The sequence below is a fragment of the Protobothrops mucrosquamatus genome, unplaced genomic scaffold (assembly GCF_001527695.2).
Source record: "Protobothrops mucrosquamatus isolate PMUCROS unplaced genomic scaffold, P.Mucros_1.0 scaffold310, whole genome shotgun sequence".
Lineage (NCBI taxonomy): Eukaryota > Metazoa > Chordata > Lepidosauria > Squamata > Viperidae > Protobothrops > Protobothrops mucrosquamatus.
This window is the reverse complement of record NW_015386650.1, coordinates 231,308-259,154: the sequence shown is the minus strand read 5'-3', so window position 1 is coordinate 259,154 and position 27,847 is coordinate 231,308. Positions and strand designations below refer to the sequence as shown.

General features: G+C 37.4%; 1 protein-coding gene across 2 annotated transcripts; it reads right to left on the bottom strand.

Moving 5' to 3' along the window:
• Positions 1 to 81: 81 nt before the first annotated feature.
• ALDH1L2 (aldehyde dehydrogenase 1 family member L2) lies at positions 82 to 27,847 on the bottom strand. Of its 2 annotated transcripts, XM_015815069.1 has the most exons (23): positions 27,797 to 27,847; positions 24,615 to 24,759; positions 23,411 to 23,645; positions 22,526 to 22,691; positions 20,830 to 20,931; positions 19,156 to 19,245; positions 18,470 to 18,604; positions 18,111 to 18,236; positions 16,463 to 16,554; positions 15,773 to 15,920; positions 15,013 to 15,132; positions 12,869 to 12,996; positions 11,687 to 11,837; positions 10,237 to 10,307; positions 10,011 to 10,116; positions 9,256 to 9,343; positions 8,893 to 8,986; positions 8,318 to 8,417; positions 6,663 to 6,761; positions 4,913 to 5,078; positions 3,036 to 3,141; positions 1,924 to 2,123; positions 82 to 744 (listed from the first exon to the last, which is right to left on the bottom strand). In XM_015815069.1, exons 1-23 carry the CDS (start codon positions 27,845 to 27,847, stop codon positions 689 to 691), a joined length of 2,775 nt encoding a protein of 924 aa, XP_015670555.1. In that variant the 3' UTR covers positions 82 to 688. The 2 variants fall into 2 exon arrangements, with proteins under 2 accessions (XP_015670555.1, XP_015670556.1); XM_015815070.1 differs by lacking the exons at positions 20,830 to 20,931; positions 22,526 to 22,691; positions 24,615 to 24,759; positions 27,797 to 27,847 and having other exon boundaries at positions 19,156 to 19,215; positions 23,416 to 23,557.

Here is a 27,847-nt window from a genome sequence, read left to right as displayed (position 1 = left end):
CTTACAGATGTAATACTAGGTCATGAAATACTATAGGACATCAAAAAAGCATTTATTTAATGTAATTGGCACCCACAATTAGAGATTAGGTACAACTCAATGGCAAACAGATTACAAAATAGTTCTACAACTTTTTTTTTATTTAGGGGAATAACACAGATGTTCAATTCACTATTGTACAGATTCATAGTAAGTGCACTTCCTTGGATACATAAACCATGTTTGTGGTAAACTGGTTTTCTGAGTTAGTTCAAATATGCAAAATGTTTATTGCAGGAAAAAAGTATGATGCTGGTGTAATGTGGCCAAGATCCACATGGTTACTTAGGACAAATAAAAAATTATAGCACGTTTCCAACTTAAGGGTAAAGAGTAAAGAGACGAAATATGAGAAATTTGATGGTTTCTAGATTTCTGTCTCACCTTCAGATAGACCTAAATGTTAGCAGATGGAGGAGAACATGATAGCTATAAGAAGGAAAAATTTATGATCACAGTAATCCATAGCAAGAGTTGAACTCCTTTGAGGAATCCTATTGTGAATAAATGCAAATGTGCTTAATTGGATCATTGCACTGAGACACTGGTTGGCATGTTCATGCCAGGAAACATTTTTACTTTGTTGTTTGTTTATAATCCTGTAGTTGCTGTGGGTCAGAGGAAGATTGGGGGTTCTTGGCTGAGCTGTTCAGTATTCCACAGTTACAGCTTTTGTTCTCAGGTACTCATTAAGAGCTTCTTCACCTAAAAAGAATAAGAAAGTCTTGAGTAGTTGGAGTCTCCAAGGATGCAAAGTTCCTCACAGCGGGAGTGTTTGCCAAAAGCAAAGTAGAACTCAAAACCAAGTAAACCCTCCTGTATAATGGAGATTGGTTAAATAGAATGCAATACAAAAGACAGATTGATATGGAGTTTAGGGGGACTAAACTAAACTCCTAAACTCCGTTGAAGATGTTACCTAGCCTGATAACGAAACATTTGGAAACCAACCCACTAGGTCAGAGAACGAACCTTCACCCTTATGTTAAAATATTGCTTGCCTCTACTCTAAAAGAATCCTGCATTTTGCAAGGTTCTAAATTGCATGTTCTTTTAACATGGGGTTGTCAGGCTGCAATTTATAGTATTGGATGTGTGCTCTGATTTTAAGGGTAAAATAGCGCAACTTTATTTACTACTTTGTTTCAAATGCATTTTGACAATTGCTCCATTACAAAAATAACATTGAGCTGGAAGAGACCTTGGAGGTCTTCTAGTCCAGCCCCCTGCTCATGCAGGAGAACCTATACAATTTCAGACAAGTGACTGTTCAGTCTCTTCTTAAAAATCTCCAGTGATGGAGTGCCCACGATTTCTGAAGGCAAGCTTTTCCACTGGTTAATTATCCTCACTGCTAGAAAGTTTCTCCTTAATTCTAGGTTGCTTCTCTCTTTGATCAGTTTCCAACCATTGTTTCTTGTCTTGCCATCTGGTGCTTTGGAGAATAGTTTGACCCCCTCTTCTTTGTGGCAGCCCCTCAAATACTGGAATACTGCTATCATGTCACCCCTATTTCTTCTTTTCTCACTAGCCAAATCCAAGTCCTGCAGCCGTTCTTCATATGTTTTAGTCTCCTGGCCTTTGATTATTTCAGTTGCTCTTCTCTGAACTGTTTCCAAGATCTCAACATCTTTTTTGTAGTATGGTGACCAAAATTGGTTGCAGTATTCCAGATATGGTCTTACTAGGGTTTTAGAGAACAAGTAGTCTATAACAACACTTTTTCTCATTACATTTCAAAACGCATCATTCATGGTTGTTCACAATGTTGATTCAAAAATAGGACCCAAAGAGTTCTGGAACGTGATAAATTTCTTACCTTTAATACATGTCACTTTGCAAATATAATTGGAGTCTAGAGAGAAAACATGAAGTGCAGCTTACCTAAATCTTTTCCAAAACCAGACTGCTTGAATCCACCAAATGGTGCTGCCACATCAGTTTTGTTATAAGTGTTAATAAAAACAGTTCCAGCTTCCAGTTTGTCACTGACATATAGTGCCTTGCTTATGTCTTTGGTGAAAACACCTGAAGCCAAACCATATTCTGTTCTGTTGGCTCGTTCTAACACTCCATCAACGTCTCTGTGGCAATAAAGAAACATTCTAAGATATAGACAGCACAAAACACCAAAGATGCTAAATTTAGCACTCCATATTTTGTAGCATATATTGTGTTCTCATATTGTGCTAAGCCATAATTAAATTTATTTCAATTTAAGCATGTAGTTTAGGAATCGTGGTTTATAAATCATATTCTATAGCTGTCTGGAATTGCAAACCTGCCATTGGAATTTAATTGAGTGAAATATGATTAAAACACAACATTGTTTAGAACCATCTGTAAATCCAATCTGGTATTTTTGTGAAGTATTTTTGAGACTTGGCTAGAATGTATGTAATGAATATCCCTAAATATAGGGATATAGCAATGATATTTAATCCACAAAATTAAAAATTGCATGGTTCTTAAGGTCATAGACTGGGAGAGAACATCAGGAGTAATTAAATAGGATTCCAAATACTACTACAGTCATGCCGGAAGCGCTTCCAGGTTGAAAGAATTGGACGGTGACATCACCATTGCCTGGGGAATGCCCAGTTGGGGGCTCCTTTCATAACCCTGTTAAGTTACCTACCAAAGTGGTACTCATTTATCTACTTCTGATTGCCCACCTTTGAACTGCTGGATCAGCAGAAGCTGGACCGTGTGGTGGGAGCTCACCCTGCCTCGTGGCAGCAACCAGCTCTCAAACGCGAGCCTGCTGATCGTCAGCCCAGCATCCTAACCTCATGAGCCTCCACACTCCTACAGGATTCCAAATTAGGGGAGGAATCTACTTCACAGAAGTTTTCCTCCAGTATGTAAATTGCATTGGAGAAAAGGAGTGAAGCAGGTTCATTTTCTCTTCTCAGATGACTTAATTGCAAGGATCCAGGGTTTGAAAAGCTTGTAACTGCTGCAGCAACAACAGCATTAATTGGAACAGAACGTACCCATCTTTGAACTTGGAAATGATCATCACTGGCCCAAAGGATTCCTCATGGGCAATATGCATGTCATCCTCAACGTTGATAAATATGGTGGGTTCCATGAAGAAGCCTAATGAAAGAAAAATGGGTAGTTACAATCTCCAGCATTTTCTATCTTGATACATAGATGGGTCATACGTTATCAGTCCTCAGCAATGCATTTTATATGTAACTTGGCTAATAAACAAGGACTTTAATTTTTAGCCAATTGATTATTTTAAAAAGAGCACCCATTCAATATATTTTTAGTTTCCAAACAGGAGGGTGTCAAAAAGAGGTCATTTTGAGCTAGGTTTACAGTTTCTGTTGTGCGTTTTACAATCAGTTACCTTCTTCCTCTTCTCCTCCTCTCCTTCCTCTACATGCTTCATAATTACTTGACCCTTATGATAATACCATGACTGCAGGAATAAAACTGAACAATTAGTTATTGTTAAAACAGCAACATACATTTTGGTGGGTCACCAACTGAATATAATTGAACTAAAAAGAAAATCAGAAGTCACTTTTGTTATAAATTTGTTTAATGTATTTTTTGTTAAATAATTTGTTATTCCATTTTGCTTTTATCTTAGTTTGTATTTTAATGTTTGATGTTGAAGTTTAATAACAATATTATTTTTAAAAAGAGAGAAAAGGAAAAATGTGATAAACAACATCAGCCAAGGAAGATTCTGGCATATCTATGGTGGTCCAGTTCCTGGTGCTATTATTTCCCTTGTCACTCCACTTAGTCAAATTTCATATAATGTGCCATACTATGATTTTCTTTACATTGGAAAAAAAGCTTCAAATGCAAACAAAACTGAAAAGTGATAAAAACCTAATATCAGGCAGATGGATCCTGAACTTAGGATTTATACCCAACTGGACCGGATGCTGCAATCTTTCTATTGCAATTGCTGGGAGTTTATTTCAGGAACTAGAGCATAGATTGAAGTTCCTCCAATAAAAGCAGGGAAGTCCACCCTCTGAAATCCTTTCCTATTCCAGTGAAAATTCTGAGGCTCTTCTCCAAAGTCAGAATTTAATGCAAAAATGAGACTTTTATATGCAAAAATGGGGACACTTGAGAGAAGAGATATGGAAGAATTGAAATTTTGGATTGGGCAAAGAAAATCGCAGTATCCATGTATGAACTGAACACAAATCAAATACAGGAGAAGACTGTAAGTCAGGATACATTATTACACTCAATTACTTCAACGCTAATTTCTCATAAACAAAATCCACAATCTCAAAATAAAAACAAATGGAGGAAAGCATTCTTCCTCCATCTGCCAGCATGAGTTTGGCATAGATTTGGATGTACCATTCACTTACTTACAGATTTTCCATACGATTGCTCAAAACTTAGGGTATTATTTTGTTTTATAGGACTACAATTGGAGTATGAAAGCACAATACCAAAAGAATTGTTTGTTGCAGCTCTCCAATGTTTAGCAAGTCCTGCTTTCATTGTGGAGTGGCCTCTAGAGAAATTAGGACCAAAATTAAAGGTCTGTTGCATGAACTGTCTTTGATCTTTCTGTGATCAGTCAGACAGGTTTTAATTGTGTTTTTAATATATATATTAGACTTACTGTATGCTGCCAAGTCTTCTTGGATTTGGGCAGTCTTAACAAATCCAATATATCATTAAAAACAAAATCAAATTGATTTTAGATTCATTCTTGCAGCTAGTCAGAAGAGGCAAGGATTTCCCCCCAAAAATGTAATTTGTCACTTTGCCTTTAACATCATGAACAATTTTTATTTTAAATGTCCCATGTGTTTGAATTGCGGTATACATGTAATTAATGTGAATGTAATAGAGTAGCCCTATATTAGATCTTACTTACCTGGTCTACATACTTGTCTCCCTCCATATACTAAAGTTGCTCCTTCTTTTACTCCAGTTTGGCAGTATTCCAGAAGCTTTTCCAAATGTGCTTTGTGATTTTGAGGTCCATGGTCTGTAGCTCTATCAAGTGGATCACCTATTTTCATCTTTTGGGTTTCTTCCACCTAAAGATTACCAAAGAAAGTGAGGATTAAATAGTATAATATATCAGCCAAAATTTTATAGATAATATCATATAATTCTATAGTATAGAGGAGATCAACCCTGACTGCTCTTTAGAAGGCCAGATCCTGAAGTTGAAACTCAAGTATTTTGGCCACCTAATGGGAAGGAAGGACTCACTGGAGAAGAGCCTAATGCTGGGAAAGATTGAGGGCAATAGAAGAATGGGACGACAGAGAATGAGGTGGCTGGATGGAGTAACTGAAGCAGTATGCTTGAGCTTAAATGGACTCCAGAAGATGGTAGAGGACAGGAAGGCCTGGAGGAACGTTGTCGTGATGGGTCAAACACGACTTCGCAACTAACAACAAATTTAAAACAATGCCTAGATTAGGATTTTTAAAGTTAGAAGACATTGTCCTCTGTTGGTTCACCTTATATTGTACAGAACCCTATATGGAAAGAACATTCTTGAGGGTACACAAGAACAACACTGAATTAAAAGATGGAGGAAGGAGACCATCGAGCAAGGAATAACATTAAAGGAGGATATGGCTGAAGGATCTGACTTCCCTTATACTACTTGGAGGACCCTGAATAGTTGAGAGTTGGAATGATTGAATGTAAAACCAATATGCTTGAGTGGAGGCTCTTAGTGGATAACAACATGCTACGTGAATGTAGAGAGACACAGAGCCCGGCCTATTCTGGCTGGTATGTTGGCTACTACCAGAAACATGTACCAATAATAACTTATTTTTGACCAACAACAAATACAAGAAGGTGGCTTCATTCTGGCAGTTTAAAGTTCAATCTAGACACAGAAGTCCTGTAGAATGTAACATTAATATGTTCCTAAACCTCAAGCCAAATATAAGGAAACAATCTGGTATACTTTGGATGCTGTATTTCACATTTTAATGCCCATAACATCTGATGCTGAGGAAAGCTAGTGTATCAGTCATTTTTGCTGATATGCAGATCCATATCACCTTGCTTAATGAAATGAAAGTGGTAACAGAAAATGCCTTCTGTAGGACATGGTCAGAAGAGCTTGAAAAGTAATAAAAGTTGCTTGATCCAAACTATACAAACCTGAAACTCTGCCACATCAGAAAATCAATGAACACTGAGAAAATATGGCTTCACTCCATTACTCACATTTTATCAGTCAAAATTATTACCGCTACAAGTAGTTCTCAACTTATAGCCATTCACTTAGTGATCGTTTGAAGTTACAACAGCACTGAAAAAAGTGACTTACAACAATTCAGGTGTTTGGCAATTGGCATGTATTTACTGTGGTTGCAGCAGCCCAGGGTAGCGTGATTGCCTTCACCCCCTTTCCAGGCAGTTTCCGACAAGTAAAGTCAATGAGGGAAGCCAGATTTCTTAATGACCACATGATTCACTTGGTAACCACGGGTCAAAAAATTGATAAAAAGGGGCATGGCTCACTTAACAACCACTTTGCTTAACAGCAGAAATTCTGCTCCCAATTGTGTTGTAAGTTGAGGGCTACCTGTACAAAGTTACAATTGGTACGTCAGGATTATTTTTCAACATCCACTCTTAAAGTTTCTTACCACTCTTTTAACAAATTCATCATGAATAGATTCCTCAACAAACAGTCTACCAGCTGCAATGCAATTCTCTCCTTTGTTGAAGAATACTGCTCCCATGCCCTGAATTATAAGAAAAATAATATTCCATTTTTGGTTTGGTTGTTTTTATGGTTGCCTTTAAATCTTTTTCTGTTTAAAAACTTCTCACTCGTTTTTTTAACGAGACCATAATGTAAAGCTAAATCTCAGTCTCTCTTTGTGTAGCTCAGCTTCTCCAACCTAGTGATTTCCAGATGTGTTGCTCTTCAGCTCCCCCTGCTGTCAGGAAACAATGTAGGTTAAATTGTATCACATCTGGAGAGCCCCAGCTTGGAGAACAGTAACATATCCATCAAAAACGAGAAAGGAATTTCTGCATATAATGGAAGGTAGATGACATAAAAAAGTGATGACTGATAAATGAAGGACTACAGTATGCAGTACTGTATAAATAAATGTATTATACATATTTAGTAACTTAACAAAATTTAATAATATAAAACAGTCAGACTTTAAAGCTGAATGTCTCTTTTTAATTTTGAAAGTGATGGAAGATCTATTTATTCAGATAGGCTGCCATGAAAAACCAGCCCTTGCTGAGTATGGTGGTCTTAAAATACTAATTTACCAGAAAGTGAATCAGCCTTTCAAGATGCTCTATACCAGTGGTGGCGAACCTATGGCATAGGTGCCAGAGGCGGCATTCAGAGCCGTCTCTGTGGGCACGCGTGCCATCGCCCCAGTCCTAGGCCTTCAGCTGGGTTTTATAAAACCTTTTCGCTTTAGGCCTCCGCCGTTGTGTGCAAAAAAAAAAAGGTTCAATCAGTCAATTTCAACTTCTCGTGGAAAAAAAAAAGATCTTGCAAAGTTGGAATTGAATGATTGAACTTTTTAGTCCCGCCCAGTCTGCCGTTACCACCGCAGTCACACCCACCCAATGGGCCTTGCCCACCCAATGGGCCATGCCCACCCGGCACTCGACAATGCATAAGTGGGTTTTGGGTTGCAGTTTGGGCACTCGGTCTCTGAAAGGTTTGCCATCACTGCTCTATACCATCCCAGTGGGAGTTTTGTGTGGCCAGAAGGCATTGCTACAAATAAATCTGATTTGATGCATCCTTTTAAATTTTCTAAACTAAATTTAGAAAATGTCAAATAGTACAGGGAACCTGAGGATTATCAAAGAGGAGGTCTGTAGGTACTTGCAGCTTATCTCTACAACATACTATCTTTTACGAATATTGAAATGGGAATACTGAATATTTAATATTGAGAACTTCTTTCCCCTGGGACTAATTTGTGGACCTGCAAAGAGTGGGTAGGTCCACACACAAAAAGGATGAAACCACCAATTTTACTTTCTGAGATGTCTTTCTCTCTCCACCCTTTCTCTTTCTGCAATCCTCTGCCCAATTCTTTTCTTGTCTTCTCTCCTGCCCAAATGGTAGGTGTTCCTATGTGCCTCAATTGCTTGAGGGGGATTTTAAAATTTAAAAAGCTCACGTAGTGTAGTAGAGATAGATGCAGGTTGCACACTCTTCTCTAGAACACTAGTAAAAAGGTACAGTGTATTATGGGACATTTTAACCAGACCCTTTCTGAAGAAAATTTTATATGGAGCTTAAAAGCTTATTTACCATTCTCACAGCTTTGTCAAGCTCACAGTCATTGAATATGATCAGTGGCGATTTTCCACCCAGCTCCAAAGAAACCTTCTTCAGGTTACTGACAGCACAGCTACAATGAATAAAATGATAAATGACAGAAGCCTGAAAATCAGATACCATTTTCCTCATTTCTTAGTGATATTAAGACATATTGTGGTGTAAATACTTTATTATATATTTATTTTACTTGTTTCCCCAAAATAACTTAAATACTAAACATAGTTAAACTACTGTACATTACAATTTATAGCTTGGCAACATTTTTCTCTTAGTTTGACTGGATCCTAGCTAAATTTGCAAAGGTCACCCAAATTGTAGTAGCAAATTTTGGAAGTGGGAAGGAGTATACAAAAACAGGGCAAGTACTCACACAAGCAAGTTTGATGCATCCAAACCAATATCAGTGTTTAACTCAGTATTATTCTGACAATGCTGACTACAGTATCTACTGTAGCTGGTAAACAACATGGAGATTCTCAGGAAAAGCAGAATTCACACAACATCCCACTGAGCAAAAGATAAGATCTTGCACTGAGAAATATTACCTTTTCATGATATGTTTCCCAATTGGTGTTGAGCCAGTGAACCCAAGTTTACGGATGTCTGGATGTTCTGATAAGCGTTGTCCTACTAAACCACCTACATGATGTGAGAGATACAATACCATGAGTTTTACTGAAACTGGGAGCTGGAGATTTTGAGGCAGAATGTCATTTAATGCTCCTGTACCCCTTTCCACCTGAGCCATTCTTTGAACCCAAGTTGAGGTCCTCTAGACATGTGATAATGCATATTCCATAATTCCCAGCTGTTGGTCATGTTGACTAAAAATTCTGGGTCTCATACTTCCAATACATCTGAAGGGCAAAAGTTAGGAAAGACTATAAATATTTATACTCTCACTGTACCTGAACCAGGTAAAATATTGATAACGCCTTTAGGAAATCCAGCTTTCAGAGAGAGCTCTCCAAATTTCAAGGCAGTCATCGGAGTTACCTAAATAAAAACAATTTCATTTAGATTGTAGAGATACACCATATGCATGTTTTCATAGAATATATTTTAATTTCATTATAGTGTCTCATGCAATAATTAAGTGCAAACTTTACTATGTGCATACACTTATCTTTTTTGGCTTTATTACCTAGCCTTGCTTGTATGAATGTAATTCACAATAAGATCTTCTGGAGAATAGTCAGTCTATAAATATCTTAAATATATAACTAAATTCCCATTACTGTTGCTAGAATGTTGTTGTACTTTAATGCTGTTCACAGACATTCTATTTTTATTTGAGCCGTTGTGGCGCAGTGGTTAGAATGCACTATTGCAAGCTAATTCCTTGCCCACTGCCAGGAGTTCAATCCTAACTGGCTCAAGGTTGACTTAGCCTTCCATCCTTCTGAAGTCAGTAAAATGAGGACCCAGATTGTTGGGGACAATATGCTGACTGTGTAAACTGCTTAGAGAGGGCTGTAAAGCACTAAGAAGCAGTATATAAGTCTAAGTGCTATTGCTATTTTTATCTGTGTTTTTCCATTAAGGTCCACAACGGATTAATCAACTGGTCAAGAGACATTCTACATCTGTACCTCTGCCAGGCAGAAACTACTAACTCAAGGAATGCTGTATTCCAAGGTATCATTGGCCAGCTTGATGTTACCTGTGCTGGTTTCAGAACTAAAGTATTGCCAGCAGCCAAACATGCCGCACTCTTCCATGCCAGCATCATCAGTGGATAATTCCATGGAATAATAATAGCACAGACTCTTCAGATTCCAGGGAGAAAGAAACACAAAAGTAAATTTGAATTTCAAAACACAGGAGAAACATGTTATGAGTAAAATTAATCGGAGTCTGGTTTCATTAACAAAGACAATGGATCTTACCCTAAGGGTTCTTTTCTGGTGAACGTTAAATTGTGGTTTGGTCGTGCTTGGTTTATTGGAATGGTAGAACCCTAAATGAAAAAACACTTATCCTTTTTTTTTAAATGACAGTCATGACGAAAGCGGCATCAATTGTATCATCACATGTGTCTGAATAACCTGTTGACAGTTACAGAATGTCTCCTAAAACATCCCATATGCTGATAAATATACATGAATACTGGTAGTGAGGAAGATACATGGACTTTATCTACTATTATTTGTATCTCTTCAGTGGGGGGCTTTTTTTCACTGATAACCTTGTATATGAATCAGTTTGAAAGCAGAGTTCTTTTCATTAAACAAACAAGTCTTACCCGAACTGATATTTTTTATTTTAAAAAGTAATACAGGTAGTCTTCGACTTACGACCACAAGCGAGCCCCAAATTTCTGTTGCTAAGCAAGACAGCTGTTAAGTGAGTTTTGCCTCATTTTACCATCTTATTTGCCACGGCTGTTAAGTGAATTATTGCAGTTGTTAAGTTAGTAATACAGCTGTGAAGTGAATCCGGTCCTCCCCATTGACTCTGCTTGTCAGAAGGACACAAAACGGGATCATGTGACCCTGGGACATTGCAACCGTCATAAGTATGAATCAGTTACCAAGCATCTGAATTTGGATCACGTGACCATGGGGATGCTGCAACGATCATAAGTGTGAAAAACAGTCATAAGTCACTTTTTTCAATGCCGTTGAATAGTCACTAAATGAATGGCTGTAAGTCGAGGATTACCTATAATCATTTCACACACAATTGCCTATGTAAGACAGGAGTTGGTAAACTATAAATCAGGCTTGCATTTTTCCCCTTTCATGATTCCCCAAAACCCCATCTGACCATTACTACTGACAACTGAGGATATACTGTAGTTTTCCACCTTTAAACAGTTTTTAAAAATTGACACTTCATAAATATCTCCCTGGATTGCAGAAACTAGCCCACAAGTAGAAAGCATTGGAGATTTCAGCTCTGTCCAGTAGTGTGATGTAGCTCTGCCATTTTGGATAATTACCCACAATCCCATTAAGTGAAGTACTTGCTATCATAAAGTTGTTCAGTCTTAACGTAAGGATAGGCTCTGGTTTCTCAGAAATGAATTCATATTTCTGTGAAATTAGCATTGTTTTTGTATGCATAATGCAAGGAAATATGGACTTCAGATACAGGTCACCCCTTTCAATCCTCATCAGAGTTGCTGAAAACTCTGCTATTGTTCTAAGTTTTGGTTTGGGCTGCCTTTATCTTTAGCAAGAATTAGGTCTGACCCACATACTAATTCTGGAAGATAATTAGTCTTTGAGGAAACCTTAAGAAGTGCATTTTTACTGTGCTCTGTACTAATTGAATTGTCTAAATAATGTCACATATAATACTGAAGACTTGACACCAACTCAAATATTAGCTTGCCTGTATTTTGTCACACCATCCAGCAAAATATCGGAATGTTTGCACTGACATTCCTACGTGGGTCTTCAAAGCTAATGTGTACACAGCTCCAGAGTCAATAGCCTCTATGGTTGCCAGCTCTTCTTGATATTCTTCCATCAGATCCGCAAGTCTTTCAATAGAATCATACAGACGGTAGAACAAAAACACAACATGACATATTTGTAAGTGTTGGAATTCATGCTGAAACTTGCTACTCTGGAAAGTAAGTTTACCGAATTTAAGTCACATGAAAATTGTGGGTGATTGGAAAATCAGGCCATTATTCTGTAATAGTTTGGAAACCAGGGGTGGAAAAATCTTTCATAAGCCTGCTTTGTATACTACATTAAGTCATGATGTGGCTGACTGATTTTTTACTATAGTGTTATCTGTCGGTTGTTATGTCTTACAATTAACCATGGTTGAAAATCAGTTTAATGTGAATGTAGTTCCTAAGAAACATAGGGAAAGAACAACAGCTATACGATGTTATCAGGAAAAACCTAGGAAGATTTAAATCTGGGTAACCTGAAGCTTACAAGGTTGCTATAAAGATAATGTTTCTGAAGGCATAGAATTCACAGTATATCATCTTGACCTCCTTAGAGGCAAATTAATATTCCAATAATTTAAGTAATTAGTACATCAAGTATAAGCATCACATTTTAACCATTGACTTGCAACATGAACCTGTCCCAAAACCCTGGATGTAGCTCTCAAGAATACTTCCAAGGACAATTGCACATTTTAATATCAGAGATGTGGGAAATGTTTAAATGGACATTGTCTATATTTAATTAAATTTTAATTAAATTAATACATGAAGTCAAATCAAATTTAGTTTTGTCCTGGCCTAGAGGTTGTGAGTTCTAATCCCATTTTAAGGACAAAGCCAGCTGGATGGCCTCTGGCCAGTCACTCTCTCTTATCCCTAGGAAGGAAGGAAGCAAGAGCAAACCAGTTCCAAACTACTGCAAGGATGAGATCAGGCAATTGCCAGAGTCAAAAACTAACTTAACAGCAGAAAAATAAATAAAAAATCATATTTATATTGTCTGTTTTCTCAATAAGTTTGCACTATCAAATGGACATATTAAGACGTCACAGAGTAAACAGAACAGAAATAAAAGTAAGAATATAAGATATTCTGCATTGCCATACCTGTACATTAATTGCCCTCTTTCTCTTGCATTCATCTTTCCCCATTCACCGTATTCAAAGGCATCCTTTGCTGCTGCCACTGCTTTGTCAACATCACTCACTGTAGCCAGTGACACTTTAGCAATCACCTTACATAAAGATAAGAAGTTGCTAACTTAAAAACAACAACAACAGCTTTATCGGTTTTTACTAATTCAACTACAAACCTCCCATTTTTTCCATTCATTCCATTTTGTGTCTCCTTCCATCTTTGATTTTTTAGATTGATAGTACACGAAGTATAAATGCTATCTTACAATTTTTATGGGAAAGGGACAAAAGTAAAAAGAAGAGGGAAAAAATGAGAGTAAAAAATAAAAATAAAAAATAGATAAAACTGGTAGATGACAATTCGCTGATCATGTTCTGACATTATGTTAAACCACTCATTAGAATTCTGGCTTAATCCTAAATGTAAGACATGTGGATCTGTGCTGTTGGATTATTCACGCTTGGCTTTTCCATCTTGTAGGAGCATTTATATAAACTGCAGGGTTTGTTTAGCAGTATGTGTGTGTGTGTGTGTGTGTGTGTGTGAGAGAGAGAGAGAGAGAGAGAGAGAGAGAGAGAGAGGGAGAGGGAGAGGGAGAGGGAGAGGGAGAGAGGGAGGGAGGGAGAGAGAGAGAGAGAGAGAGAGAAAACTACAAAATCTGCCTATTTTTCTCAGAGGAATCAAAGTCTGAGGTTGCAGGTAGCTCTAAATAAACCAAAGAAAACACAGATGTTTGTTTAATTGCTCTTGATTGCAAAGAGAAACTAAGTCAAAGCATGTTGAGTTCTATGATTAAGCCAAAATTTTAAAGAAATTAAATATGACATCTGAACGATGCTGCTGGCTTTAACAACACATTTTGTTCAGTTCATACTGCCAGAGTTCTCTGATTTATAACCATTTTTTTTTTGCAAAAAATATGCAAAAATCTGCTTTATACTTTAACACAGGCTACAATTTCCTAGACTGGCCAGTATTAGGATGACTTGAATTAATTAACCTTGATGTTTAAAATACAATCAAGTAAACTAAAGGGTGTTGAATATTTGTTACTTCTTCCTATAAATTATTATTAGGCCTTCAATTAATCTCTCAGACAGGCTGAGCAGGCAATTTCTGGATATTAACTATTATTAGTTGCAATGGTACATATCAAATTTTTCCAGCCAGCTCTTACGATATGCTGGGATATCAATTATCAACACATGTATTTGGACATTCTGGCAGTGTAATATCAAGAACTGGAAGATACGAGAGACGTTTTCAGATGATCATTTTTTTCCCCTGTTGCCTAAATCTTCATCATGGTCCAAGTCATCATCAGACTATTTGCTCTGTTTTAAGATTACAGGATTCTATGGGAAAAGTACATTTACTTGCTGGTGAGCTTGCATTCCTGGCATTCTAATCAATCAGCTTGTCCTTCATGGGCACAGAAATTCTCAACCGAGATGTGCTCACCTGTTGTCAGCGAACAGTTGAACCTTACTCTACTCCCCTCCCCCCCCCACCAGTTTCATAATGGAAAAAACCTCCTTCTACCACATATTTCTTATGCTCCTGATGGTGACAGGTTGTCAATCTGATTTTGCATAGTGTATCCATAGGAGGGAGATGAAATGTCACTACAACATCAGTATGCAGAGTTATCCCTTACATACTTGCAGGCAACATTGTAATATACATTTTGGCATTATCTTCATTAGAAAAAGATGGTTATTTTGCAAGTTATTATATTTTGGATCCGTTGTTCTGTCATACCCTCTAAAGCACAGATGTCAAACTCAATCATGTCACGTGACGTATCGTGATGTATTGTGACATTTTTTGCCTTTGCAGAGCCGGGGTGGGCATGGCCTACACGTGACGCATCTAGCCCACGGACCACCAGTTTGACACCCTGCTCTAAAGGCCACAAGAAAGGCCCAACACAATGCAATTCACCAAAATCTGATACTTTTTAAGCAACATTTGCTTGCTTATATTCTGCTATTGAAAAAAAAAATGAAGCTAGAACTGAACACATTGGTAAACCCATCAACAGCATGCTATGATTGCTACAAATACCAGTGGTTCTGGTGGGGGGAGTGTTACTGTACTGAGGTTTACTCACTGATCCATCTGTTGGATTTATAGAGTCATATGTGTTTCCACTTTCAGCATTTACAAATTTCCCATTGATAAAGCACTGACATGGCATCTTTATAGTCATATGGTTAATATATTTTGAAACCTAGGACCAAAACAAACAATTTTGTTCAGCAATGTATCATAGAAACAATGCTTTCCTACAGAAAACATGATGTGTAACAAGCATATGTCCTTGAGATCCTCCAACTGATTATAGCCCAAGTCATTGTATTGAAGGCAATCTTCAGATTCCATCACAAGGCAAATAATAAATACTAACTTATTGTATTGTACTGTATGCAAATATCAACAAACCAATTTGTAGTGGTTAAAGCATCAAGCTAGAGACCAGGAGACCAGAAGTTCTAGTCCCGCCTTAGGCATAAAGCCAGTTTGGTGACCTTGGGCCAGCCACTCTCTCTCAGCCCTAGGAAGCAAACAATGGCAAATCATTTTTGAAAACTGATTAAGAAAGCTATAGGGCCTTCACCAGAAAGTCACCAAGGGTCAAACTGATTCAAAGGTACGCGCATGCGCATATGCATGCAGTCACCCACAAATATCTGATGGCTTAATATTAAAACACATTTCAACCACTAAATAAATATGTGCAGTACATAAGTGGAAAGTACTGTGATTTTGCTTATGATAAAATTATTTAGAGTGTTCAGTATTTATTACCAATCTGCTGCATAGAATTTACCCAAATGTACATAACTATAACATTTTAGAAACCAGCTCACATAATCTATCATTAATTCTTCTTCCTTGTCTTCTCCTCTGTGCTTTCTGACTACCATTTGAACAAAATCACCAAATTTGGGGGCCATGTAAATATCTTCATTCTGAAGTTCAAGTCCAGCACATTTTTGCTTGATCTCTTCAATCACCCTTAAGATATAAAGACATTGAAAAAGGAACAACTGGTCAAGTGCAGAAATGGACAGAGTCAAAGAATCATAGAGTGAGAATGGAATAATTCTGCTCCGTGCAAGCATCCAAATTAAGGACTCTTTAATAGACGATTGTCTAACATTGACCTGGCAGAAAACTTTGTGGGATGATAATGTATACCGAGGTTTTCCCACCCCTTCCCCTTTTTCTACACAGCATTTGTCTTTGAATTGGCACTCTGGAACATTATTGTTTTAAATACAAACATTAACAGATTAATCAGAATTAACAAACAATTCTGCTTGTTCTGAGTGATAAAATTGCTTCCTGGGAACACAACTTCCAGGGCTAATAGGCAATACAGGAGTTTCTGGCTCGAGTCATCTGATTCATTTTGCTCAGGTTAAAAATACTGGCCACTGTAGTACACTGTAGCCAAGATATCACTATCTCTCTTCCACAAAGTATAATATGAAAAGTAATTTTTGCTCTATGAGATGCTCATATGCTCTTCAGTGTCTTAGAGAACAGCGAATTACCTAACCACATCCATCGATGTTGCTCCAGCTTTAAAGAAGTCAGTGGTGTCCTCAATTACAGCCACGTTGCTCAAAATTCCCTTCCAAATGGACTGCAAAAGATGGAAATTCCCCAAGATAATGACACAAATGACACAAATAACCCAAGTTACTAATAAGGCACATGGCCTTAAGATTAGCATCAAAGAACCTTGATCTCCCTATTCTGCACTACAGTACCTACACTCCTCACCATGAAGCTGGAGGAGCATGAAGATGAAAAACAGGCTTGGACTGATGATTCATAACTATATGCCAGTTAATTTGTCTGAACAAATTAAAAAAAACTTTGAAAAGTAATCCTGAACTTCTTTTGTATGGAGAAAAGAACATTTTTCTTCACGCAGCACAAGTAACTGTGAAATATATTATCAAAAGATGTGGTGCTTGCCATTATCTCCAATTATTTTTTTAATCCAACTAGAGTATATTATTATAGATACTAAGGTTGAACTAGTATCTATCTATACTAGGATATATATAGATTTGATCTCCCAGACATGATGTAATAATATCTCTCTCCAACTGCATCTTAAGGCAGCTGCACAATCCCAGGAAAAGAGACACACTTCCTTAAAGTGTTGGAGACAGGTACTACATCTATGTTCTTGCAGACTTCAAAGCATTTTGGGGGGGATAAAATCTGAGGTGCTGCAAATGCCTAACAAATTGATTTACTTGGAAAGCAATGTTTTTTCTAGGTATTCAACAATGATTAAAAACCTGAGAGAATGTATTATCCCAAGAAAGTTCCTCTCAGGTGGAAAATCATTTTTTATTAATCAGGTTGTTCTATGATGTCACCTCCTCTTTGGAAGACCATTTCCTTAAAGTATGTGCCGATATGTTTCCTAACTAACTCTATTGTTCATTGTATTTAAAAATATTTACTTTCTTACATTTATAATCCAGTCTGAATGGTTGCCAACTTGCATATAAATCTATACTGTTTACAAGAATTCAAAACAAATGATATTTATTTTATTAATTTTTTATGCCGCCCATCTTCCCTACAAGATGACTCTGGGTGGCTTATTAAATAATATGATACGTAATATTTATATTATATATAATATCTATATCATACACAATAAAATCCAATCATGCCAGAGGAATGTCCATACACAGCCCAAATGCCAATGGAAAGAGTTTGGCTTCATAAGGACAGCAGAACCGGCACCATTCAGACCTCAAGGGGAGACAGTTCCAGAGGGCAGGTGTGAAAACAGCAAGGTTACCTTTCCTGGGTCCTAAAATGATAACATCTGCTAGATGAGATGCAAAGCATGCCAATACTATCAGATCATCAGACTTAAGTTGTATATCACCCAGAGTCACCTTATAGAGGAGACAACTGGCATAGAAATTTAATAAATAAATAAAATAAACACTTTATTTATTTATTAAAAATATTTGTATGGCTGTACGGCCTAAATTGCAACCCTGAGTTGCAATGTACAACACTAAAAATGGAGCATATTTTAATGTGCAGCATCCAGTGATGCTTAGCATAAACGAATGTAGTCCCTCACTGCAGGCTTAAAATAAATTGATATCAATTTTAAAATAGGTTTCACTTTCTTGTATTTTTCTCCCATCAAATCTTTACCTTAATATTTTCTGCCACCTTCTTCTCCTCTTCAGTAAGTTCTATTGCGGCTACCTCACCGGTAGAGAAATATTTAGATGCTGGGATCATTTTTCCGTCTTCAAACTGAAGATTCTTTACTAGCAACTGCAGAATAAGTAACAGAAAAGGCAATCAACACCGTGGAAAAAATGAGGGCTACTGCTTCATTTCAATACTTTCAGCATAATTTCTTATCATGAACTTAGTCGAGGCTTTGGCCCTATCCAAGAGGCCCATAGAAATTGTGTACAGAAACATTCTATAAGAAAATCTTTATAGAGTTAGTTAGTTTGGATCTTTTATTTCAGTTCAATAGTACTGTATCTTTAAAAGCTTACCGTCTTTCCATCATTGCCAAAGAGAACCAGACCTTTGTCAGTTACCAGACCAGGTTTTGCAGCACCTTTTATTTCCAGCTCTTCACCTGGAGATGTTAAGCCATCAAGAATGGATGAGCCATAGAAAGTAACCATCTATAAAGAAGATAATTTTTATTATGTGTGGTTTAGCAAACAGTAGGAGCAATGAATAGCTTTGTGCAAGTGAAAGGATTCGATAGAAGTAAAATATTTGTTCTTTCCTTCAACTGGAACGGAAAGGCGACTTTAAATTGTTACTGAAGGTACACATTAAAAAGCCAATTACATCTTAAATGAAAGTCCTATAGAAGAAAGTTTGATTCCAGAGAAAAGGCATACTATTGACTTTTTTTGGTCAATGTATCTCGTTATATTATCAAATTATTCTTCATTTTCTAGTAATTTCCTTTTGAGTTTGGGCAATGAAATCTGATCAGAAGCCCATCATCAGGAATGTGATCTTGAGACAGTCACTCTTTCACTAAATCAATCACAAAGGGCTGTTGCTCCTGAAAAAATGCAACATGCATCTAACAAACAATATTACTAACAATAACAGTAGTAAGATGATGAATTTCTGATCATTATTTGATATAACTAGGACCTATGACCTTTACATTATCACTAAAGTAGATAAAGTAAGTTTATAATTTGTAATGTTTTACCTGGCCATTGATTTCTGCCCAGGCTCCAGGTACTTTATCATGTCCTCTGATCCAATTATGCAAAGATAAAGCTGGTTGATCCCAAGAAATCTAGGAAACCAAGAGGCAAAGTTGGTCTCTTCCTATTTATATATATAAGTGGCTTTTAGAGTACAAACAAAAGAAGACAGAACAACCTCCACCCCCCCTTCCCTCCCCCTCACAAAGATCATTTCTATGCTTGTCTGAAAGACAAATCCTGGCTTATGATTGGGAGTTGGGTGACATATGAATTTAATATGTTATTATTATTATTACAACAAATTATTAATTCAAACAATGCATTAGGTACCAGTGCATCTTATAATTTGTTTATAACAATCTGCTTTCAAACCATCATTTAAAGTTGGTTGATTACAACAAACCATACCTAACACCAATCACTATCTACATTCATCTGAAATACTGAACTTTTGCCAATTTAATTTCTACACTGTGGTCAGCAATAATACAAGGGTCTGGATTTTTTCCACCCAAGATTGCTTATGAACCATTTATATTTGGAAAAGTTATCTACAAATCAAACGCATATAATATGGAAAGTTTCATACAGCATCATTATAAAGAAATTTACCTGCAATATGCATCCACAATATATATGACAGAAAAAATGCAGGCAGAAACAAATGCAGAATTTCAGTTTTTGAATACACAGAAAATTGGATGGTAATGAATGATAAATACATTGATGCAGGCTAGATGTAAATTAATAGTTCCTTTATTAAAATGTGATCGCTTGAAGCAAATGTGCCATAATGTTTACATTATTACTGATATGCAGGTTTAAAAATTACATTTTAAAAATTCATATGAAGATGTTTAAATAAAATTCTATATTCTTTGTGCAGCTGACCCTTGTTATAGGAAAGATATGCTATTTTATAGAAATTGATCCTACATTGGAAATGCCAAGGTCACTATGCTTCACTCAAAAACATGAATAAAAAAACAAAACATTTCCTCTGTCTAATAAATAATTACTATTACAGTTAAAAACCAGTAGAAAAATCATGGACAAACTGCTATTTCACCTTAATACAAATAGATGGATTTTTTAAAAAAATGAAAACTCTTGTTTGTATTGATTTGAGAATTTTGAGGACTTAAACTTGAAGTCCACATATCTTCAAGTTGGAAAAGTTGAAAAACACAGTGAGAACAATTAACCAGTGGAACAACCTGCCTCCAGAAGTGGTGAATGCTCCAACACTGGAAGTTTTTAAGAAGAGACTGGACAGCCATTTGTCCGAAATGGTATAGGGTTTCCTGCCTGAGCAGGGGGTTGGACTAGATGACCTTCAAGGTCCCTTCCAACTTTACTATTATTATTATTATTATTACTACTCTTATTGATTGGATGATTCTAGGATTTGAAGTCCACACTTCTTCAAATTGCTAAGGTTGAGAAACATTGCTCTAGAGGGATAACCATGTTAGTCTGTTGGAAGACAAATAACCTACATCCCAGTAAACCAACATGTGATTCTTTGGGGGCTTGGAATGCTGTACAAAACCAAACATTGCAGATTAGCATATTCTTCCAATCATGGCTTGTTCAATAGAGAAAACCAGAAAGCCAGTGTGTTGTAGCCCATGCCTGGCTTTTAAAGAACAGTGTTCTGTTGCTCAATATACCTTGGCATTTTCTTTCTTCTGGATGCCTTCATATGTAGCACCTTCTTCAGGCTGAGGTATTCGAGGAGCTTGGCCATCAGCAATTAGCTGCACAGCTTCTATCTAAACAGCAACAATGAAAAAGCAGCTTTGATTGATCTAGGAAAGCAAACATTTTCTTAACTATTTAACCGGTCAGAAGAGTGCTGACATTAGGTGAGCTCTTGAATCCTGTAGAATTTTTAGAAATACACAACACTAGGATATGACTGGCCATACAATCTGTGTATCCATCCACAAGCACTGTCAGCCCCCTCCCTTTACTGGCTTAACCCTGACTGCAGCTTCACTATAGGTTGTCCTCGACTTACAGCAGTTCATTTAGTGACCATTCAAAGTTACACCATCATTGAAAGAAGTGTCTTATATGACCATTTTTCACATTTAGAACTGCTGCAGCATTCCCAAGGTCATGTGATCAAATTCAGGTGCTTGACAACTGATTCATACTTATGACGGTTGCAGTGTCCTGGGGTCATGTGATCATCTTTTGTGACCTTCTGACAAGCAAAGTCAATGAGGAAGCCAGATTCACTTAGCAAACATGTTACTAACTTAACAACTGCAATGATTTACTTAACAGCTGTGGCAAGAAAAGTCATAAAATGGGCTGAAACTCACTTAATAAATGTCTCACTTAGCAACAGAAATTTTGGGCTCAATTAAGGTTGTAAGTCAAGGACTACCTGTATTAGCCATATGGTATGGTTAATAAAGAATCTTTATTCTTTATTAGGAAAGAAGCCTCTATAAACAGTCGATTACCCCTAACAGGATTCTTACATCCTTCAAGTTTAAAATCAACTATGCTTTCTCCTGCTGCAGCTTACTGGAAACGTTGCTTTGCAGTTTTTATACATGGTGTTTGTGGTAGCTATTTATTGACATAGTCAACATTCCTCACCATAGAAGCTCTAGCTCCCAACACAGCTTCCCCACACATGGGACTGCTGGAAAGAGAGAGAGAGACTTTATTCACATCCCAGTCTTTGCCAAACACCTTTTCCTCTTTTCATATGCCATACAGATGCTCATTTATCTAAATGTCTGTGGAGATTCTCACTCATCCAGGTCATGGTTGTCCCAAAGATGCTTTTTCAAAAGGCAACTGGGCTTTGTTTTTCCTATTAATTGGTTTAGGTACAGAACAGCTGTTGAAAGGCTGCAATGTCATAAGAACAGGGTTGAGTGATATTCCAAGACTCATGCCCATATTTCTATAAATGGACTCTAAGAAATCTCATATTCAGTTGTCAGTTTAATCTTCAATATATTTTACAGAATTAAACAATTAATTTAGTTCCAGACTCAGAGCTGAGGCCTCTAGTGCAGTTTTCACCAACTAAATGCCTTCCAGATGTGCTAAAGCACACGTTTCATGATTACTTGACATTACTATGACCAATTGCCCTTATGATAGTGATGGAAAAGTAATTTTGCAACTAATGGCTGCATTTGCAACCTTTGTAATCTCTCTCTCTCTCAGTCATATGTTCACCATTTCAGTCAATTAACACATTATCCTTTTTTTTCTTTTGTTCCCTCCTCACACAGCAGAGAGATTGTTTAAATAAGCTCTCACTTCCTGAGCTGCTTTTCTCCATAGCTCAGTACAGTGAAACCTTTTAGCTATTTAAGATTAGTCAAGATGTCTCACCATAGCTTTGATTCCCTCTGGGAAAAGAAAACGATTATATAGGTCATCAACAGTTTCATTTGGGCCAACATCGCATTCCCTCTGCAGAAGAATTGGTCCTGTGTCCAAACCTTCATCTGCCCAAAAAACGGAAAATCCAGCCTTCTTATCTCCTTGAATTAAAGTCCTGAAAATAAGTAAAACATGACTTAATAAAAAAATGTCAGCTTTCTTCATTACTTTGTTCAACTTTGCCTGATTTCAGAGATTAATCAGGGACTGCCTTAATCTGGATTAAGATCTGGATTCCAGGACTGTAGACTAGACAGAGCAATCAAACCCAAAAGAAAGCAATTCAAGGCATGCCCGTAAATTTGACAAATAAAACTACATGGATATAGTCATTGTGAAATGAACCTGACTTAGTGAGTCTTTACCTTTATAAAACAAACATATTAGCTTTGCAAATTTGGCAAAAGATTTGAATCTTTTGAACAATTAATTTTTTCTCATTCTTGTATTAAATGATCCATTTGAAAATACTGCAGTGTTTATTCCTTACTACATGTGTATATTACTTGGGGGAATAAACCATTGAATTTTCCTAACTAGATCACTTGCACTACTATTAATCAACAACTGTCATGTTTTTCCTTTAATAGATGGAAACTGGGAAAAGTTACAAATGAAAAGATGAAACCTGGAGAACTTCTTCCCCATAAAATTCCATTAACAAGGCAAAATAATTACAGAGGAAAACCTTTGTCAGGAAACTTTATTGGAGTTGAGCATAGTTATTTTCACAACATTGGCCTTACTGTTAGGTAATGTGGACTGTGGACATCTCAGACACTACCTCTCTCTGATTTTCCATCTGTCAGATAAATTATAATTAAGCCTGCTTACCAATTGATTGCAGATGCTCCTCGGTGGCGAGGAAGGATTGACGGATGGTAAATAATAGAGCCATGCTTTGGACTGTCAATAACCTCCATTGGAATGAACTGTGTGCAGAATGGAAGGACATTTAGTTCCGCACCAACTGAGTTATAGGCTTCAAGAACTTCTTGAATAGGTTTGCCCTTAACTCTCCACCTTGGGAATTTGAACACTGGAGTCCCATCCCTTTCTGCAGCTGATGCTGGGGAGAAAAAGACTTGTCAGTATTTTTCTTGATTTCAGAACTAAAATATAACATGCAGCCTGGAGTTGAAATGACTGTCATAAAAGCCATTTAACGAATTTGTATATGTGTCTATGTGTATTTTGAAGTCTGTGTTGACTCCTAACAATTGCCTGAACAAATTTCTGCAGTTTTCTTGGCAAGGTTTTTCAGAAGATGTTTGCCGTTACTGGTAGTCCTCAAGTTACAACCACAATCGGGACCAACATTTCTACTGGTTGTTCAGTGTGTCATGCCCGTTTTTACAACTTTTTGGCCATGGTTATTAAGTGAATCACTACAGTTATCATGTGGTCATTAAATGAATACAGCTTTACTCCTTTGACTTTGCTTGACAGCTGGGAAGGTCACAAAGGGCAATCACATGACCCTGGGATGCTGCAATCATTGTAAATACATGCTGGTTGCCAAGCACCCAAATTTTGATCACATGGCAGTGGGGATGCTGCGATGGTTGTTAACTGCTATAAGTCACTTTTTTTCAGGGCTGTTCTTACTTTGAATGTTTGCTAAACAAACAGTTGTAAGTCAAGGACTACTTGTATCTCCTTTCTAGGGCTGAGAGGGAATGACTGGTCCAAGGTTACCCAGATGGCTTTGTGCCTAGAATTCATGATGTCCTTGCTTCTAGCTTAATGCCTTAACTCCTGCAGCAATAAATTCTCAACTGAGTAAATAGATGTAAGTAACATATGTAGGAACCCATTCAGATATTACAGTAGCACTATAATCAAGAAATCGTGCACTCTCACTATCTTATTTTAACACCACAATGGCCTTTACTGTCAAATATTTAAGCCACATGGGTTCAGACTAGTTGATGAGGTTGGTTTGAGAACATAAAGTAGAACTTAAGAAAAGTACAATTGATTCTGCATTCAAATGCTGCCTGGTCCATACTGTAGCCATTAGACCTTATCTACTTACCCAAAGGATCAGCTTTTCCATTTTTGTCTGGGACTGTGAACACTCCAACCACTTTGTGCCCTTCTTTTTGCAAATGCTTGTAGACTTCTTGTCCAAACAGACTCTGGCCTATTAAAGCTAGCTTTAGTTTATTTTGATAGTAGTCCTATTGACAAAATCAAAACAAATTCAGTTAAAAAAACCCTCCAAAGATCAGCTAATTTCCGTATAACCATTCTGTTCCAGTTATAGCAGTTCTTACAGAATAACAGAGTTGGAAAGGCCTTGTAGATCATCTCTAGTCTAAACCCCTGCTCAAGCAGGGGACCCTATACTATTTCTGGCAAGTGGCTGTCCAGTTGTCTCATGGACATGGTCAACAAATTCTTTCAGGAGAAGCAAATCCCTATACAGTACATATAGCAAATGCATTAACCCTGCATAGTAAAAACAACAACAAAACCTGGAACTTAGGTCCTTAATCATAAACGAGCTCTTACTTTGTGAGTGCAGTTAGCTTGTGTTTGCTTCTCTTGACCCTGATTTCATTAGGTTACAGCAGTGTTCTTCAAACTTGACAACTTTAGGATGTGTGGCTTTCAACTCCCAGAATTCCTAAGCTAGCAAGCTGAATTCTGGGAGATGAAGTCCACACTTCTTAAAACTGCCAAGTTTGAAAAACACTGTGCTAGACCAATGGTGTTTGTTGTTTGCTTTATTGTCATTTGCTTTAACTGCCTTAATGATCTGCCTGTCTTGAAATTATTTCTACATGGGTTTACCAGACAAATTGCATCAAAAACCTGCCTGTCAGATGCATGTGACAACAATGCCACAGTCCAAAGTAGCCAATAGAAACTGGACATATCTCAGCCAATTACATTATCAGCATATCTGCACATTGTGCATACAGCAAGGTTGAAGATGATGAAAGGCACCATTTCCACATTGGGTCAAAAAAAACCCCTAGTTAAACTTAGCCTTGGGCCAAGGATGAGGGAAAGGCTACAGGTATGTCCTTAGAGGATGACTCACAAGGACGTTGTGGGGAGGTGTGGATTCAATGAACACCTTCTATTTTTGCTTTGTGGATTTATTTCTGGCCAATGACCATTCAATCATATGGATAAAGAGAAATAAGGTTTTTTTTGGTTTGGGACTTGCAAATCATGGTTTATATCTTCAGATGATATTCATATGAACATAGCACTGCTAGTTTTTCAAGAAACTATAATTAAACAATCACTGGCTTAGCACACTAAGTGAATACAATCAAAGAGAGTTTTTCTTGTATGAAAGTGAATCAGTAAAACAAAACTATTGTGTACAAAACAAACCTGAAAGCCTTTTATTTCACTGCATGTATATACAAGTGAATATATGAAGAAATGGCAAGGCATCTAGTCAGGAATCTAAATGGGTCTGGATGTGGGTCATATTTAATTTCCTTGTTGTCAATAAGGCAACCCACAAGAGGGGAAAAAAAGCAAACTAAGACTTTTTCTTTTGGACAGAAGTCTTAAGAAACCGAATTTAAGCACAAGGGTTTATGCTGTGATTTTTGGAAGTAGAATTCCAGTGCATAGCTAAGTATATATAATTTTGGCTGCAATATATGGCTGCTTGGAAGAGTCTTTATGGGGTTAAAGCATCTGAAAAGAAGACATGTGATCACTTCCACGTCTGCTGGCTGTTCTGCTTACAGTTGGAAAGCTCGTAAAGTCTATCCAGAGGCAACGTGCTGTCGTCAGTCATTCATTCTCATATTTAACATTGCTGATGCAATCCAGGCAGCTCATATGAAGCCTTCTTACTATATTCGTTCCTTAATGTGGATTTTTTTTTTATTTAGGAGGCTGGCAGTTCACTAAATATTGTTGTCGAGCACATATGCAACCCCACTTCCAATAAAGCAAGAGATACTTGGCTGAGTTTGTGAATCCAGTAAGAAAAGAACTAAAGGGACTTTCAGTGTAAATCCCACAAGCAGACCAGAAGTTACATTTTAGGGCATCAGTTATGTCTCTACCACTGAATTTTCTGTGACAATATCATACTGTATGGTATGTCTCCAGAAGAAATAGTGATGGTAGAACTTCATCTCTCATGAACCCACAATATTTAAAACATCTGGATCAAAGTGTTTTCTGTGCAAAAAAACACTTGGAAAATGCTCAGGCTCCAAATAAAATGCTTTAACATGCTAAGAGAAAATAGCATTCCAGAACAGTTAACTGCACAACCAGTAAGAAAATAGTACAGTATAATATAACTTTTTCCAATTTGGAAAGAGATCCATAATTCCCAGTCGGAAGGGGTTAAGACAGTGTGGAATTGGAAGATTTCTAGTCGCCAGTGCTCTCTAGGGCCTCAAATTGCAGAAGGTGGGAAGTTATTAGAAAGGCAGATTTTACTATGAAACTCATTGGCTGATACTGAACTGATCTCTTTCACATGAGCCTACTATACAAGGCTGATGTGAAGGACCCTGTGCAATTTGAAGAAGAATGGTGGGAATACAATGTGATAAATAGCTTAAGAGAAACATTAAATGGCCAATTAGACATAAAATGAACATCTCCGGTCTAAAGCAGGAATTCTCCTGAACATTTCCAGAAATTATGACACATGTATGGGAATGGATTACTTGCTGCATGCATCTGCACGTGCGCGCAAACACACACAAACACACACAGAACCCACAGAAAAAAAATCCAACCATCCCACCTTTCCCAGGGAGTCTAAGGTAATGCCGTTTATCCCACGGATGGATTATCCTTAACGGTCATGATGCTGAGCTATTTTTTTTTCAGACTGAGAGCATCCTACATAAGCAGAAACTTTCTGGCAATCCTTGGAATAACACCAGCACCCAAATTGTGCTGAATTCCTTCTTTGTTAAAACAACACCAAGCAGCCAAACAAAACACTGTCTGTTCACGTTACAACAGTTCTCCTGCCTCACCTCCCATCCTTTGCCCTTTTTTCCAATCCTCTGGCAAACCAACATTCTGCCTCAGTCCTGACCTGTCTGTCCCAGAGATCCAATTTTGAGAAACATCTGCCCTACCCCCCTCCAGCCGGGCAGCAAGGGGGAGAGGAGGGGAGGAAGGCGAGGGAGGGAGGAAGAGGAGTGGACAGCATCCTTCGTTTCTGTCCTTTAGACGGAAGCCCCCTGTCCACGTCCCCACCTTCCTACTCACCCTGGCTGTGGTCGAGAATTTCCTAAGCAAGTGGTTGCTTTTGGAAAGCAT